The sequence below is a fragment of the Haliotis rubra genome, unplaced genomic scaffold (genome assembly GCF_003918875.1).
Source record: "Haliotis rubra isolate DU_JTF1 unplaced genomic scaffold, ASM391887v1 Scf538, whole genome shotgun sequence".
NCBI classification, from domain to species: Eukaryota; Metazoa; Mollusca; class Gastropoda; order Lepetellida; family Haliotidae; genus Haliotis; species Haliotis rubra.
Genome location: NW_025767233.1, coordinates 314,601 through 331,526, shown reverse-complemented (window position 1 = coordinate 331,526; position 16,926 = coordinate 314,601). Strand labels below are relative to the sequence as shown.

Genomic DNA, 16,926 nt, shown 5'->3' with positions numbered 1-16,926 from the left:
AAGTGCTCATGTAGAATTTAGCGAATGCATACCATCACTCCATTTCTGAATGTTGATAAACTTACACAGTTTCATGACACAATCTGGTATACAGCAGGCTAGATTACTAAATTAACAGCAAACAGCGACGTTCAAAGCCAGTTACGATCTACTTTATGTTGGTATGTAACATCGGAAGACGAATCGTTATTACGGTATGGTGCAAAACTCAGGCGTGTATTGGGAATTTAATGTGTAAACTCGCGCCTTACGTGTCATGTACAGACCGAATACTGCGCAAACAAAGAAAGGAAAGTTTGAAAGTTATCTAAGTGATTCAAAGTTGGGTATCTGTATCAATAAATGTGCATATTGGTTTACAAACATAATGGTTTTCATGTACAAAAAAGACCTAGTTGTTTTTAAAGGAACATAATAACAATTAAATCTAAGATAGAACGTTCATGCAGACTAGTGGCTGTAAAGGTACAGGGTTTTCCATCACATATCTTTATGTCGTGGCCACTTTGATTGGCCACAACGAAACAATGCCATTGGCCATTTGGAGGCTGCTGACAAGACTGCCGAACGCTTCACTTGAACCACAATGGAAATGGATTGCTTACGAGGTTCTACGTGGCATCGCTACCAAGCACAACTAAGAACTCGCAACCAAAGTTACTGGGCAAAATAAAGTTATCCCTTAAAAAGTAATAAAAAGAATAAAACCCAAAAACTCTGGTACAGGTTTGAACCCAAGCAGAAAACATTCCCGATAACAATGCAGCTGTCCGAAGACTTCGTACAAATCGTGCATTTTTCAAAACATGAAAAACGTAATTGTAGGACATTTTCCAAATGTCCATGCATGATTGTTGGACAGAGAAATATGCAGTAACAAAAAAACAAAACAACGAATATGCCAAGACTTACGCAAGCGCAAAGAGACAGGGCGATCGATATGACCAATATGGGGGCTTCACAACGTCAGCTGGCAAGCTGGCAGCCAGGCCACCATCAGCAAATTGATAAACCCATACCAGCAAACATGCCAGTACCAAGACCGCCCAAGATCGGGAAGACCAAGAGTCACGACACCGGCCGAAGACCGCTACATCCGACAGATCCACCTCAGGAACACATGCGTGACTACGACGACAACGGCGGCGACAGTTCACCAGGACAGGCCGTCAGCAGACGAACAGTTCTTCGACGACTTGCCATGGCTGGTATACGAGTCTACTGCCACTTCCTCGGAATGGCCTTGACCCGTCTACACCCTCAACGCTGACTGCATTGGGCACGAACTGTACGTCGGTGGCAGCGACGTGACTGGGAGAGAGTGCTCTTTACAGATGGAAGTCGGTTGAGAATTTCGACGTAGAGGGGAGCGACTGGTGACAAACTGCATTCATGAAGTTCATCCGTTCGATGGAGTAGGGAGTTGTCATTGTATGGGGCGGCATGTGTGGCCAGAAAAAGAGACTGATTATGATCAGAGGAAATCTGAATGCCCATCGATTCTGGGATGAAATGTTGAGACATTTTGTGGTGCCCTTAATTCGACAACAGCCAAGAAGAATCGTTTTGCAGCACGACAACCACAAGAATTGTTCCGAGAATTCTCCATTGAACATCTCTGGGATCAGTTTGTTCGTCAGCTGAGACAGCGTGTACCACCTCCAGCGAACCGACAGGAACTTGAACAGACTCTCTTGGACTTATGGAACGGGATTCCTGCTGACGTCATCCGACGACGTCAATGAAGACACGTTTGTTGGATGCCCAGGGTAGTGACACTCGCTACTGATGACGTGTCTCCTTACCTGTCTCATTATGCGACTCTTTATGCACTTTTTGAATGAACTCTGATTTGTGTAATGTTTAATTTTGACCACTTGACTTTTTCTTAATGAATTCCAAAAAATGCAAGACCAGCATTACAATGAATTTTCTGTCGCTTTATTTGAAAATGATTTTTATTCGTAAAATAATTATCATAAATCTGACATACGTCTTTGTTTCTATTTTTGGGCAAGTGAAGTCGGTGATAACTTTCTTTTGCCCGGTAGTTTAATTCTAGGTCTTCTTCCGTCAGGTAAGTTGTAATGATGAAATTTCATTTTTCCAAAAAAACATAGATAACAGAACGAGAGACGTAAGAAACCTTTGAAGCCAAACACCATTTAACAGATGGGCAGGCTGAATGGTAACAATCCCCTATACTTGAAGAAAATCTCCAGCAAAATCCAGACAACTTATCAACAACCTGATATCATTCGGTCAGACAAGATTATTCATTAACCAAACTAACGTGCTTTCCGAACAGGGTGGTGCCCGACCCGATCCGATTCATGCAGCTCTTTCATGCAAATGTGGGTGCAAGAAAAACCTAACACTCGTAGTCCATGGGCTGATATAGGTGACCCTCCCGGGAATTTTGAAGACTATATTTTTTTGAAAGCTTATCATATGTACATTCAAATTTCAGGTGTTTGCAGGCTGGGTGCGGGGGATTTTTCCCGCAGTGACCCCCCAAAGGGGGTCAGGGTGGGAAAAATTTGGGAAAATTAGTTTTCGCTTTTTTCACAAAATACATTCTAATAACTGCTTTCTATCAGGATCTATACAAATATTTAAGGTTTATTGATAAGTTATAGGTACAGGAAGACATTTACTTTGAAAAATGCATTGCGTCTAAGGGAAAAATTAAACTTTATAGGTGTTTTTCTACACTTTCTAGTGGGCAATTGTTTTAAGAAGGTATTCTTGTTTCAATAGCTCTAAAATGATCAAAATTAATGTTACAGCTATACTTAAAGCATGAAAAGACTTTGAGATGGTTTATTGTAGTCTGGGTGCTGGGGATTTTTCATGCCCTGACCCCCCAAGAGGGGGGCCAGGGGGTAAAAATTTGGGAAAATTAGTTTTCGCTTTTTCACAAAATACATTCTAATAACTGCTTTCTATCAGGAACTAAACAAATATTTAAGGTTTATTGATAAGTTATAGGTACAGGAAGACATTTACTTTGAAAAATGCATTGCGTCTAAGGGAAAAATTAAACTTTATAGGTGTTTTTCTACACTTTCTAGTGGGCAATTGTTTTAAGAAGGTATTCTTGTTTCAATAGCTCTAAAATGATCAAAATTAATGTTACAGCTATACTTAAAGCATGAAAAGACTTTGAGATGGTTTATTGTAGTCTGGGTGCTGGGGATTTTTCATGCCCTGACCCCCCAAGAGGGGGGCCAGGGGGTAAAAATTTGGGAAAATTAGTTTTCGCTTTTTTCACAAAATACATTCTAATAACTGCTTTCTATCAGGAACTAAACAAATATTTAAGGTTTATTGATAAGTTATAGGTACAGGAAGACATTTACTTTGAAAAATGCATTGCGTCTAAGGGAAAAATTAAACTTTATAGGTGTTTTTCTACACTTTCTAGTGGGCAATTGTTTTAAGAAGGTATTCTTGTTTCAATAGCTCTGAAATGATCAAAATTAATGTTACAGCTATACTTAAAGCATGAAAAGACTTTGAGATGGTTTATTGTAGTCTGGGTGCTGGGGATTTTTCATGCCCTGACCCCCCAAGAGGGGGGCCAGGGGGTAAAAATTTGGGAAAATCAGTTTTTTTCTTTTTTTCGCAAAATACATTCTTATAACTGCCCTTTATCAGGAACAATGAAAATATCTAACATTTATTATTTAGTTAGAGGCACAGGAAGACTTTAAATTTGAAAAATGCATTGTGTCTAAGGGGGAAATCAAATTTGAATGCTGTTTTTCTACACTGTCTAGTTGGCAGTTGGTTAAAAAACATTATTTCTTCAATTGCTCTAAAATGATCAAAATTAATGTTACAGCTATACTTAAAGCATGGTGGTTTAATCTCACTTTGGCTTTTTATAACATTGAGTTACCATTACTTATATTTATGTACCTTTATGCCGAATCATCATAGATTGTGTCCACAAGACTCTCTATATCAACTTCGTCTGAATCCTCCGTTCTACTCAAATCTAAGTTCTTGCTGGATATTATGTCAGTCAACCCTCGTTGAAGGATGTTGCCTATGGTCCATTGACATTTTAGAGCATTTACTCCCCCTTTCAGCCACCCATAGCCCACACGGTGAGCAACACCAGGGGGATTCTTGTCAGCTTGACCAAGATCAAGGCCTGGTGATCGCACGCTGCAAGTGCATGTGTAGGGAGTCTCTGCAAGATGGAAGGAGTCTCATGTCTACATCATCATAGCTTGTCATAGTCTGTCCTCCCTTGGGTTTTAACTTCTTCATGAAGATTTGGTAGCGAGCCTCATTTACATTGTGTGTGATTTGACCATACATAAGACAGACAAAGGAATCCAAAGACCTCAACAAGTCAGTAGCTATCTCATCAGAAAGTCCTATCATGGATAAATCATTTACAAATTCAGGGTGAGGCTCGAGAAGCTCAATGGGGAGAACTTTGCCGCGTCTGACAAAGGCACTGGTGGTATCACATCCTGTAAATGCATGAAGGGCTGGCTGGACATTGCACAGAGTGGACGCTTTCAGACTGATGATACTTTGTACATCCAGAAGTCTTCGTTTGTCACCAGTGCCTTTGTCAAATAGAAGAGAAGTTTTCACCTTTTGAACAACCTTCAGAAGCAGAATCAACACATCTGTATTATCTGATCATATCACAACTTGTGCAGCAGAAGGATGCTGAACATCTACATGCCAAACGTGAAGAATGATCCTAGTTTCCGCTTCTCCCTGGAAGAAAGCATTCACAAAACATCCTCTAGAGTGACAGATACTGATTCGTCATCTGTGGTCATCAACCATTAAGTAAAACACTCTTCACCTTTCATAGAGAAGACTTTCTTTCCTTGAAGTCGACTCATCCAAATGAAAGTTGAGACAAATGTATTTGCTCAGTTGGTTCTCTTGAGTGAGCAACATGACACTGATGTCGAAAAGACATCTTCATTCCCATTATCACCTGTTCCATGGGCCTTAGCAACAGATGATGGCTATCCAGAGAAAACCGACAAAGCCAAACTGCTGCACTACCTGGAGACTGATGCAAAGAAGCATGATTTGATCGCTGTTGATGCTGTGCATACAGTAGATGGTAATGCCCTATACTCCAGTCCCTCACTGGCATCCCCGATACATATGAGAAGCTAGTTGAGAAGGTTTCTGTGATGCTTCCACATTAGGAAAGAGTGGAGTTTGTCACAGATTCATAACAAAAGACTCCATCAAGTGATTAGAGAGAGACAGAAGATGAACAGCTCATATTTGGTTCAGGGCCCAAATTATAAAACCCCATCTAACTGGAAATCGTTTATGGTCAATCCCAAGCACAAAAGGCAATTGATACAACTGATCTTTGATGAATGGTGTACTGACAAATACACAATTCAACTTCAGTGGAAAAATAGTCTTCTTTATGAAAGGTGAAGAGTGTTTTATGTTGATGACCACGGATGGCGAATCAGCATGTCACTTCAGAGAATGCTTTGTGTTAATCACAGGAAGATGCGGAAACTAGGTTCATTCTTCACTTTTGCATGTAGATGCTCAGCATCCTTCTGCTGCACAAGTTGTGATATGATCAGATAATACAGATGTGTTGATTCTGCTTCTGAAGGTTGTTCAAAAGGTGAAAACTTCTCTTCTATTTGACAAGGGCACTGGTGACAAATGAAGACTTCTGGATATACAAAGTATCATCAATCTGAAAGGGTCCACTCTGTGCAATGTCCAGCCTTTCATGCATTTACAGGATGTGATGCCACCAGTGCCCCTGTCAGACGTGGCAGAGTTCTCCCCATTGAGCTTCTCGAATCTCACCCTGAATTTGTGAATGATTTATCCATGATAGGACTTTCTGATGAGATAGCTACTGACTTGTTGAGGTCTTTGGATTCCTTTGTGTGTCATATGTATGGTCAGATCACACACAATGTAAATGAGCTACCAAATCTTCATGAAGAAGTTAAAACCCAAGGGAGGACAGACTATGACAAGCTATGATGATGTAGTCATGAGGCTCCTTCCATCTTGCAGAGACTCCCTACACATGCACTTGCAGCGTGCGATCACCAGGCCTTGATCTTGGTCAAGCTGACAAGAATCCCCCTGGTGTTGCTCACCGTGTGGGCTATGGGTGGCTGAAAGGGGGAGTAAATGCTCTGAAATGTCAATGGACCATAGGCAACATCCTTCAACGAGGGTTGACTGACATAATATCCAGCAAGAACTTAGATTTGAGTAGAACGGAGGATTCAGACGAAGTTGATATAGAGAGTCTTGTGGACACAATCTATGATGATTCGGCATAAAGGTACATAAATATAAGTAATGGTAACTCAATGTTATAAAAAGCCAAAGTGAGATTAAACCACCATGCTTTAAGTATAGCTGTAACATTAATTTTGATCATTTTAGAGCAATTGAAGAAATAATACGTTTTTTAACCAACTGCCAACTAGACAGTGTAGAAAAACAGCATTCAAATTTGATTTCCCCCTTAGACACAATGCATTTTTCAAATTTAAAGTCTTCCTGTGCCTCTAACTAAATAATAAATGTTAGATATTTTCATTGTTCCTGATAAAGGGCAGTTATAAGAATGTATTTTTGCGAAAAAAAGAAAAACTGATTTTCCCAAATTTTTACCCCCTGGCCCCCCTCTTGGGGGGTCAGGGCATGAAAAATCCCCAGCACCCAGACTACAATAAACCATCTCAAAGTCTTTTCATGCTTTAAGTATAGCTGTAACATTAATTTTGATCATTTTAGAGCTATTGAAACAAGAATACCTTCTTAAAACAATTGCCCACTAGAAAGTGTAGAAAAACACCTATAAAGTTTAATTTTTCCCTTAGACGCAATGCATTTTTCAAAGTAAATGTCTTCCTGTACCTATAACTTATCAATAAACCTTAAATATTTGTATAGATCCTGATAGAAAGCAGTTATTAGAATGTATTTTGTGAAAAAAGCGAAAACTAATTTTCCCAAATTTTTCCCACCCTGACCCCCTTTGGGGGGTCACTGCGGGAAAAATCCCCCGCACCCAGCCTGCAAACACCTGGAATTTGAATGTTCATATGATAAGCTTTCAAAAAAATATAGTCTTCAAAATTCCCCCGGGGGGGGGAGGGTCACCTATATCAGCCCATGGACTATCGCATCAACAGAGTTTATTATTTAGTCACGTTTGGCAAGGAATTTTGATGAGTTGGTGAAGAGTTGATAAGTTGATTACTAGTATACATGTTTATGTGTCTTTTCATAGCTAAGATATAGCTGCCTGCCCAAAAAGGTGATAATCTGGCAGTTTGGAGGTCCAATACACACTGACAATCGTGTGTTTCAAGATGCATTAGCTTTGAAGAGATCATGACTTGACCAATGAGACTTGTCATTGCGCATGAAGGTTGATCAGGTTATGAGTATTGGAAATTTACTGAGCACATGTAGACATTCTGTACACAGATCTTAGAACTGATCGTTTATTGTGTGGAATTTGAACTTTAGAACATTAGATCAATAACAATACGTCTTAATTATTGGACCATCATGGATAGAATAATTTAAACCAATTGTAATAGTCTAAACTGAACTTTATACATTGAATCGTTTATCAAGGACATGTGAGTTTCTTTTAGTATATGTGATCTCACTTCATGACACTTTGACCAAGCTTTACTATATAATAGCATCTGCATATTTATTAACTATTTGTGTGAGTTCATCGTATGAATATTTATAGAGTTCAGCCCAAACTCCGACGTTCTTACAGTCTGCCCCTAATTCTGTGGCGTACCCTGGGCTTATAGGTCTGGTATTATGTGGAACTAAGGAAGCGATGGAAAATACACCTGTGTCATGTACACCCACTGAAGACTGATCGTTCCGTGTGTTACATACATACATACATACATACATACATACATACATACATACATACATACATACATACATACATACATACATACATACATACATACATACATACATACATACATACATACATACATACATACATACATACATACATACATACATACATACATACATACATACATACATACATACAAACATTTGTAAAGCGCTAGTATCCAGCGTAAGCTGCTCAAAAGCGCTAGTGTCTGAGATAATTGAAAAGGGTCACTGAAATGCCATATTGAAGAAGAAAGTTTTGAGCTTAGATTTGAACGTGGACAATGTTTGCTCGGTTCTTATGTCAAGCGGGAGACTGTTCCAGAGAAGGGGTCCTGCACATTCAAAAGAGCGGTCGCCAAACGTTTTTGTACGGGAGGAGGGTACAGTTAGGAGAGACTTGTCACATGAGCGCAATGTCCTCGGTGTGTGGTATCTGTTGAGCAGATTGCTGAGGTAATCTGGTGCTTTGCTATGGAGGGACAGGAACACCAGTACAAGTATCTTGTACTGTATCCGGTAGCGCACTGGCAGCCAGTGTAGGTCCTGCAGGACTGGTTGTATGTGGTCGAATTTCCTCTTCCTGCGGACAACTCTTGCTGCGGTGTTCTGCACTTGTTGCAGTTTCTAGATCAGGTGGTTGGGAAGCCCGAAGAGGAGGGAGTTGCAGTAGTCCAGGCGGAATGTTACATGAGCCTGGACAAGTGAGATGGTTGAATGCTGGTCGAGGTACCGCCTTATTAGCCCAATATTTCTGATGTGGAAATAGGCTCGCCTGCAGATGGTATTAACATGAGACTCAAGACTGAGGCTGCTGTCAAATGTCACGCCCAAGTTGCGAGCTTCTTTGCTGATAGTTACAAATCGGCAACCTCACGCTCACTTAGACGGACTGTCCTGCTCCCAAGAGGATACAGTGTTACATTATGTGAGGCCGGTAGTGAAACGCTGCCTCACAAAGTCTTTCTAAATCAATTGAAACAATTCTGACTGACTGACTAACTGAGTTTGGTTTTACGCCGCTTTTAGCAATATTCCAGCAACATCACGGCGGGGAACACCAGAAATGGGCTTCACTCATTGTACCCATGTGGGGATTCGAACCCGGGTCTTCGGCGTGACGAGTCAACGCTTTAACCACTAGGCTACCCCACCGCCCCGAAACAATTCTGAAACACAGAGCTAAAGGAGAGGCAGGTGTTCCTGTCAGAATGGCATTAGATCGTGTCTCAAAGGATTTTATCAACTTGAAAAACCGCTAAATAGATGTTGCTTTTGGAGGGATCAGAAGTACTGAATATCATACCCCTGTGCTTGATAGACAGGCTAACATATTTCAAACCGAAATCAGCTATGTGTATGATCCAAATTTCATCGAGGAATGTGCAGCTGAACTATGTATTACACGGGCTAATGTAAGAAAATAAACGTTTGATATAAACGTTGACGCCAGAGAATAACGTATCCCTGTCAGCAACGTCTTGGTAATGTTGGGAAACATTCCAGGGACATACCTACAGGGCACGCTCAAATGTGCCAAAGATATTCAACAGGCCAATGAAGCATCGATAGTAGGGTACTATATCACATAAATATATCATACATTTTAGGTGCTCAAGTGGCTTCAAATAATTCATCAGCTACCATGCTGGTCATAAGAAGCGAACAGGCAGATCTGTTGGCCAAACTCGGTGACCAGACTGTGTAAATCACTGCACACGATATATTGGTCAAGACTCCACAGTTTACAGGTTGCCGTCATATAGCTTTATGGCATCGATGTGTAACATGCTTTTAGTTTGATGATGACACGTCCGAAATCAAAGAACTTCTGGTCTTCAGTATTAAAGAAAAGGAATCCCCGATTTCACACTTTCTCTGCCTAATGAATTTGCCCTTAACCTTACGTCCGCTCCTACGTTGCCAATGAAGACGGTCATCTGCTTTGCAGAGATGATAAAATCCTATTTCACTCACAGACATCCCTTTGTTTGTGGATTGGTCCATGACCTGATATGGTGAACTCAGCCACATTGTCCAATATTGTTTGAACTCCCTGCAGTGAACACAGTGATACAACAGTTATATACAGTCAAACACTTACACTGTAAGTCATTCACTAGCTATCTGAGGTAATTGTGATAATTGTTCAACAGAATGGCACGGCTCACCTGGTTTATTTCCTGATTGAAGACGGCCAACGAACACCCTATGTGACGTCAGTGTCCGGTATCAATATCTCCACCACAAACCATGGTTTTCAAAGAGTCCAGCTTCTAAAACCTGACATACCAGCAGTGGAGTTTCCACCTGACACCTGGACCTTCAGCATACTGGCACCTGAGGTAGGTCTTCGTCTGTGTTAGGGCATGACTCACTTTGACACACACAGATCATTACACGAATGTCTGTATACAGTTATCTCTCAACATTTGTTGTTTGTAAAGCAAAAGCGGATTGTAAAACACGTGATATCTGACAGACACTAGTGAAGTTATCTCTCATATCTCTCATACTTTTAGTTCGTAATAACCGTTGTTCGGCAGATTATCAAGGCGATGATTTGAATAAAAGGTATTGAACAAAATATATTCGAAGTCAACCATTTGGAGCATTTGATGAGGCGAGTGTACGCTTCATATTCTATACTGCTGATGTAATAAACTGAAAAGGACCAGTAACTTTAGGGTTTTTCTTTATTTGACTATGAAACGTGTTGGATGAAGTCATGTGACCACGCCATAGCACTCTATATTAAGTTTCTCTTTTATGACACATAACATCAGTAAATACGTGATGTAAGTATATTATTGAGACAATTAATGTGTAAAGCTTTACGTTTGCGATTTGTGACTCCCACAGTAATTTGTCAATACGGATTTACCTATCACTAAACGTTGCATTTATACACAGAATATATACACCTCAAAGGCTACAGCCGCACGTGGCTGCGTAGGCTGATTGGTTATCATAATAAAAAAAATTAGTGTATCCTTTTCGTTTCCAGTGGAGGACTTGAAAGCCCTTCAATATATGGAATTATGTACCTGTATAAATCATGTTCATAATCTGGTCAACTCCTGTCAAATCGATTCAGAGCTAATGAGAGAAATAAGCGGCACTCACTGGGATACAGACAATCACCCCCTCCTACAGATACAGATCATGTCCACACTGGGCTGCTCCAGTCCTCCATTCCCCACCAGTAATGATGAACTAAACTCCCAACAATATAAAACCCTCACAATAGGCACCAGCTGGCTAGTACCCCTCTAAACACCCTGCACTGATATCAAGTTTCACATCAATCACACAAAGAAGAAAAAAATCACTGTAAACTACCAGACTGGGGGTGACAACAAAATATCAAAACACTAGAAAAACCATCCGTAAAACCCTAATAAAGTCCCTTACCTCACCCACCTACAAATGCTGGTCCCAATAAACAACACAACACCCCCCATAAAGTAGAGCGTCGGGTCCAGTACCTTATTATTTCCCTTCTGCTCAGCCCTATCTACGATGCTAAATTCATTAATGAAGCAAGCCTACATTTTATAACTTTGACTGGTTTTGGTTCCGCAAACTCCATTCCCCACCCAGTCCCGTCTCCAGGTTCTCTGGTCTGGGCAAACTTATGATTAATTTCTATATGTAAACTATCTCCCAGTACCTACTTTTATGCTCATGATTTGGGATATTTTCTTCTCTATTGCTTTGTCCGTTTTTCTTTAATACACCCCTATCAAGAGGTGAGTTTTACCTTTTACAGGTGTCGTAAGATATGGTGCTTCATTCTCGGATTTAAGGATTGTAGTGGCTTTGCTAGAGTAATCAGTTTCACTGACTTTCGTGTCTGCCCCATAAGAACTTGGGTATCTAGCCCTCGATGGCCGAGGATGGTTAATAACACCAGTTCCCTACAACCGAAGGGCAGGAATGACTTTTGCATCTATAGGTGTCTTGTTATAGTGAGTTGCCACTTGTCCTGCGATAGGTCCGTAACTTGAGTAGCCCTTGGATATCCGGTTCTCAAAGTAGACACATTGTCGATTAAATTCAAGACTGCTTGGTCATTAAGCTACTGTTCTGTCGAATGCGGAAGTGGTCCTCTGACTGTGATACCAACGACTTCGTGAAACATGGGATTCCTGAACTGACACGTCATAGTGTATTACTCAAGCCCTCTTGTGTACCCCCTTTGTTATATGTAGCACTGAAACCTTTGTTAAGAAATAGCTACAGACAGTGTTATTTCTTGTTTGAAGTTCTGTTCTGATAAACCAAATAATCAAAACCCAAAGTAACAAAATCATATACGACAAACCAATCTTGAACCTTGGGAATTCTAGTTTCAAGTTCTAAGTAAGTATACATGATGTATCATAATACAAACCGAAAGTACGTGAAGAAGGTATATACTCTGAAAATATTGACCTGAAATCATATTTGTAGTGTTTTGTGGGCCCTTCACTGCCTGACTTGTTGTTCCTAGGAGCAGAGACGACACAACTAAGTGTTGACGATATGCCTTTTTACTCCCCAAGTGTCAGTTCCGTTCCTGTACATCACGCACATGTGCACTACATCACATGGTGTATAATATGATATTACTACGCTACAATATTCATCATTACTAAAATCTCATGTCATCTTAATGTCATACAGTGCTGCGATTTGTGAAATGTGGAAACATAAGTAGAATTGTAACCTTACAGTTCAGAATTTGCATGTGCTATAGTGTTAATTCAAATACATGGCCTTATAGAAATTAATTTGCACTATTTTTCACCAAAATGATAACTTCGATTCCTCAAAGGTTAACGTTCGTCATCAAATAACTATTTTCATAATTCAATAAATTAATCTGTGCTTTCCAATATTAAAGTTTTGTAGCTGTAAAGTGTTCCTCTTCAGGTGAAATGGGAGATTTAGCACTACTGTCAATAACTTTTGATTTCAAAGTAAAATAACCTAGTCCATTAAATTAGACTCAATTTCCAAGCGGAATAATAGTCTGCCAGATATGTGGCCGTGACCTAGCGTTGTCCGTCGTCGTTGTAACTTGCCTGAAACGCTGAAACAATGCAAGAAAACGATTCCCAGTATGTGGTACTATTTTACGAGAAATTTCTTAAAATAGGAAAACAGATCCGTTTATGAAGGTAATAATGTCTTAACTGTCGTACTGGCATTGAACAGATTCCAAGCCCCCTCTTCAATTCGTGTGGAAAAATAATACTTTTGGAAATCCGTTCAATTAATGTTCCGGATATCAACTACAGACTGCATGCTCCGTGTGTATGATGTAGCATAGTGTTCTCTTTTCGTTTGTTCATATTACAGTATCTAATCCTTGTCTTACCATTTATAGGTGCATGTTCCTGCGACAGAAACTACTTACTGGTGGCACACCACGCGTCTTCCGCCGCTTCGCCACAAACATCACATCATTCAGGTAGGATCCTCAAGTCAAATGTTATGTTAAATATGTTAACCAATTAATGTGCAGTGAAGATTCTGCCCAACATCTGCTTTATGGAAAACAAACAAAACGCAAAAACTACAGTTTCATTGACTGAACTATGCTATTCCACGACACGTGCGTTCGCTTGCGACGTGATTCGCTGCACGTGATTATTGTGTTCTACTCTTATTTTCAAGCTTTCTGGCCGCCTGTACCATGTTCAAACTAACTGCGTGGCATTGCCGTATGTATGGAAGAACAAGAAACTGAAACGAAATAGCCCCATATTTTGTTAAATTGAATCTCTGAGCGTGTGTTGGGCGTTCAGTGAAACGTAACCGCATGCAAGTGTGTGTTTATAGGCAAAAACATGCAAAATGTGAAGAATTATATTCCATATCGATCTCGTTCGTACACCGCTGTCTGTACATCAACCCCGCCCTTTCGTTTGATGCTGTTACTGACACTTTGACAATTTCACACATTTCCAACAATATTTTGGCCTATATTATTTATATTGGGGCACATGCACTCACTTCAGCTTCCTATTGATGCCATCAGCTTCCTATTGATGACTTATTATCCTTTACGGCTTGCCTGAAGTCGAGAATTGAAACTTCGAGGCGAACAGTTTCCGAACGGAGAACACTGGCCAAATATGAAACGTAAACAATTGCTCCGTACATCGAAAACTGTCGCACGCGGTTTTGTCGTAGTTTGCCGAACTGGTTTCAATCATAAGTTGTGCCAAGGATATTCGTAAAGAGAGACATAGCTCTATGGGGTTCGCTTGAAATACTGTTCGGCCGGTAGAGGGCGCGAGAGTCGATTTACTTAAACGTTGCATTAATTCATTCGAACTTTTTAATTTAATATTTTAATGTAATGCGTAATTTCTTGCGGGGGAAGAAATTATATGGTAGCTTCCCTGAGGGCATATAGTATTATTGAGGAAAATGCTGTATTCATTTTTTAGAGAAGGTGAGGTGAGGTGAAATTGGGTTTAACGTCGTACTTGAGAATATTTCGCTCATATGACGACGTCATTTTTAGAGAAGCGTGGTGTGAAATAGTGCCTTAATCGAAGCTGACTCGATTGTGATGAATTTCACTTCTTCAGTTTTGGGTCATGTAGTTAACATGACCTGTTTTGGCGACCAGTCTCATTTCCTAAAAATTGACTGATAAAATTCAATCGGTTTGCGATTGATTTTTGGAGTGGAACATATAGCATATCATATGTAGTAAATGATAGTGTTCCTGATGTCATTGATTAAGTGCTGCATCACATAATCACAGGACACGTATTAAGCATTTAATGTTTGACTCGTCAAGGCCATGATGATTTGCAGTACGAAGGCGTGATAGACAGAGGAAGTGAAGATGTGGTCCATCACATTGAAGTGTTCCACTGTGTCGGCGTGGGGGACCACATGCCATTTTATAGTGGACCAGGACAGGCTGAAAACAAACCACCAACACTAAGTAAATGCCGAAACGTCATAGGTGCATGGGCTATGGGAGCGGGGGTAAGTTAATGTTGCTCCTTACATCTAACACCGCTAACGACGAAGAGTTAATCTTAAAAGCATGTGAACAATTTTCGGAAGCGTACAACTTGGAAACATTCACAATTCTTATCAGTTATTTAATAAATGATGTTATTTATTGAATCTTGAGATTTGATAATTTGACTAACAGGGTAGTGTGTCCAATGTCTGCACTTACAAGTCCTTGTTTCAGCCTATTGTGTACCCTGAAGAGGCAGGTTCTCCCGTCGGAGGTACTGATTCTTCTCCATATGTTCTATTGGAGATTCATTACAACAATCCAGAACATATACAAGGTAACGCCATACTTAAAACGGGGTATTAGAGTTCAAATACTTTTTGATACATTTTGATAATTTTCACCAATAATTATTATTCTTAACAAAGCAAAATCGCATATGTGCAAGTCGCTGTGTATCTACGGATGTCCTTTGTTAAAATAATTTGTGAAAAATATAAAAATGTTTCAAGAAATATATGCACTGTAACAGAGGCATGGATAAGAAGCTGAGGCAAAACGTGGACCGAATATTTTTTAAATGATTTAATGCCCAAATCCAACCGATCCTTTAATATGGATCAGAAATATGGCGATTCCAACGTTACGATTGTCTCGAAAAGCTACATCTCTTAGCATGTAAAAAATCCCTAACCTTTCGTCCATCAACAGCCAATTGCATGTTCTATGGCAAATGTGGCCATTACACCATCTATTATACATCAGATCCCAACTTAGATGCTTGAAATTATGGTTTAATATTCTTGGAATGCATCATAGCCGAATCCCCAAACTTGCTTATAATATTCTTGTACATTTAAATGACATTGGTAAAGTAACATGGGCTTCAGATATACCAGAAGGATATCTGTCAGAGTATCTGTGTCTGCTGATCTGATGTAATCAATCAGGAGTCTGATCCTTCACGATATATAGTGGGAATGTACTGAACAGGATGAGATCGTGGTTATACGTATGACGATTCCCAGCAGAAACTACAATTAAAAGTGCTGCTTCCAGGCTGTCTGTGACTATGCACATTTGAATCCAATGTTTGGAAAACTTCGTACAAGACCCCCAAATCCTCATGAATACTGTTTGTATATATCATTAAAATGATCATCTTAGTTTCTCAAAAACAAATTTGAATACAAGATTGAGTCAAAAAGTAATATCACCCAGGTGTGAAAGGTCAGAGAAATGATACTGTTGACTCCGCGGTAACTGATACAGGTTCCTGTACCAACAAAAGGCAGTTTACAGGAATGTGTGTACAGTGGTTTCTTCTAAGTGGGTTAAGTAGATATCAGAGATTAACGTGGAAAGAAGTGATCCCACTGGCAGGACGTCATCTGCTTGTTGATCTCACAAAGTAAATCTGCATCAGCTCCATATTAGTATAGAGAAAGAACATATGCAATAGCTCCATACCTGCGCCAGTCCCTCCACACGCAGTACATGAAGTTATACCGTGAAACATCACCCTACTCATGTTTAACACTAACGACATTTGGCACAATGTGAAGACTCAGAAACTATATAATACTTCACCTGACATTTCTCAGAGAAATGTGTTCGTTTGCCAATGAACATCAACCCTATATTTTTATTGAAATAACTGCCAATATATCCCCCCAATATGAACATAAATTCCAGAATGGCCAAAGGAACTGGTGAATCAGTTGCCTAATGGACACTCGCAGTTTCACGACATTATTTATCCTGTTCGGGACATTAGTGAATATGCCAAATCCATTAGCTAAACAAATGTAGATTCGTACCGAGTTACTTCCAGACTTTTCACCAGCTTCCCCATTTGAGATCCAATCACAAACCAAAAAGGTTACGACATATTCTTCTTGTCAATATTGTCATCCACCGATTGATATTAATCTTGTCGTACATGGCAATGCAGGTCACTCAGTTACTGAAAATAAGAATGTTTTCAAATATGTACATATCTACAGTTCACAAACAAAACG

At 39.9% G+C, this 16,926-nt stretch overlaps 1 protein-coding gene across 1 annotated transcript in view; it reads left to right on the top strand.

Annotated features, from left to right (window-relative positions):
* Positions 1–1,120: 1,120 nt before the first annotated feature.
* LOC124253288 (dopamine beta-hydroxylase-like) overlaps positions 1,121–16,926 on the top strand; it is a 35,229-nt gene continuing 19,423 nt past the window's right edge. The window contains exons 1-10 of the mRNA XM_046687031.1: positions 1,121–1,208; positions 2,471–2,529; positions 4,098–4,165; positions 4,422–4,556; positions 4,869–5,107; positions 6,049–6,164; positions 10,086–10,274; positions 13,304–13,387; positions 14,749–14,925; positions 15,140–15,242. Coding sequence (XP_046542987.1) covers positions 1,121–1,208; positions 2,471–2,529; positions 4,098–4,165; positions 4,422–4,556; positions 4,869–5,107; positions 6,049–6,164; positions 10,086–10,274; positions 13,304–13,387; positions 14,749–14,925; positions 15,140–15,242 — 1,258 coding nt within the window. The remainder of the gene's footprint in view (positions 1,209–2,470; positions 2,530–4,097; positions 4,166–4,421; positions 4,557–4,868; positions 5,108–6,048; positions 6,165–10,085; positions 10,275–13,303; positions 13,388–14,748; positions 14,926–15,139; positions 15,243–16,926) is intronic.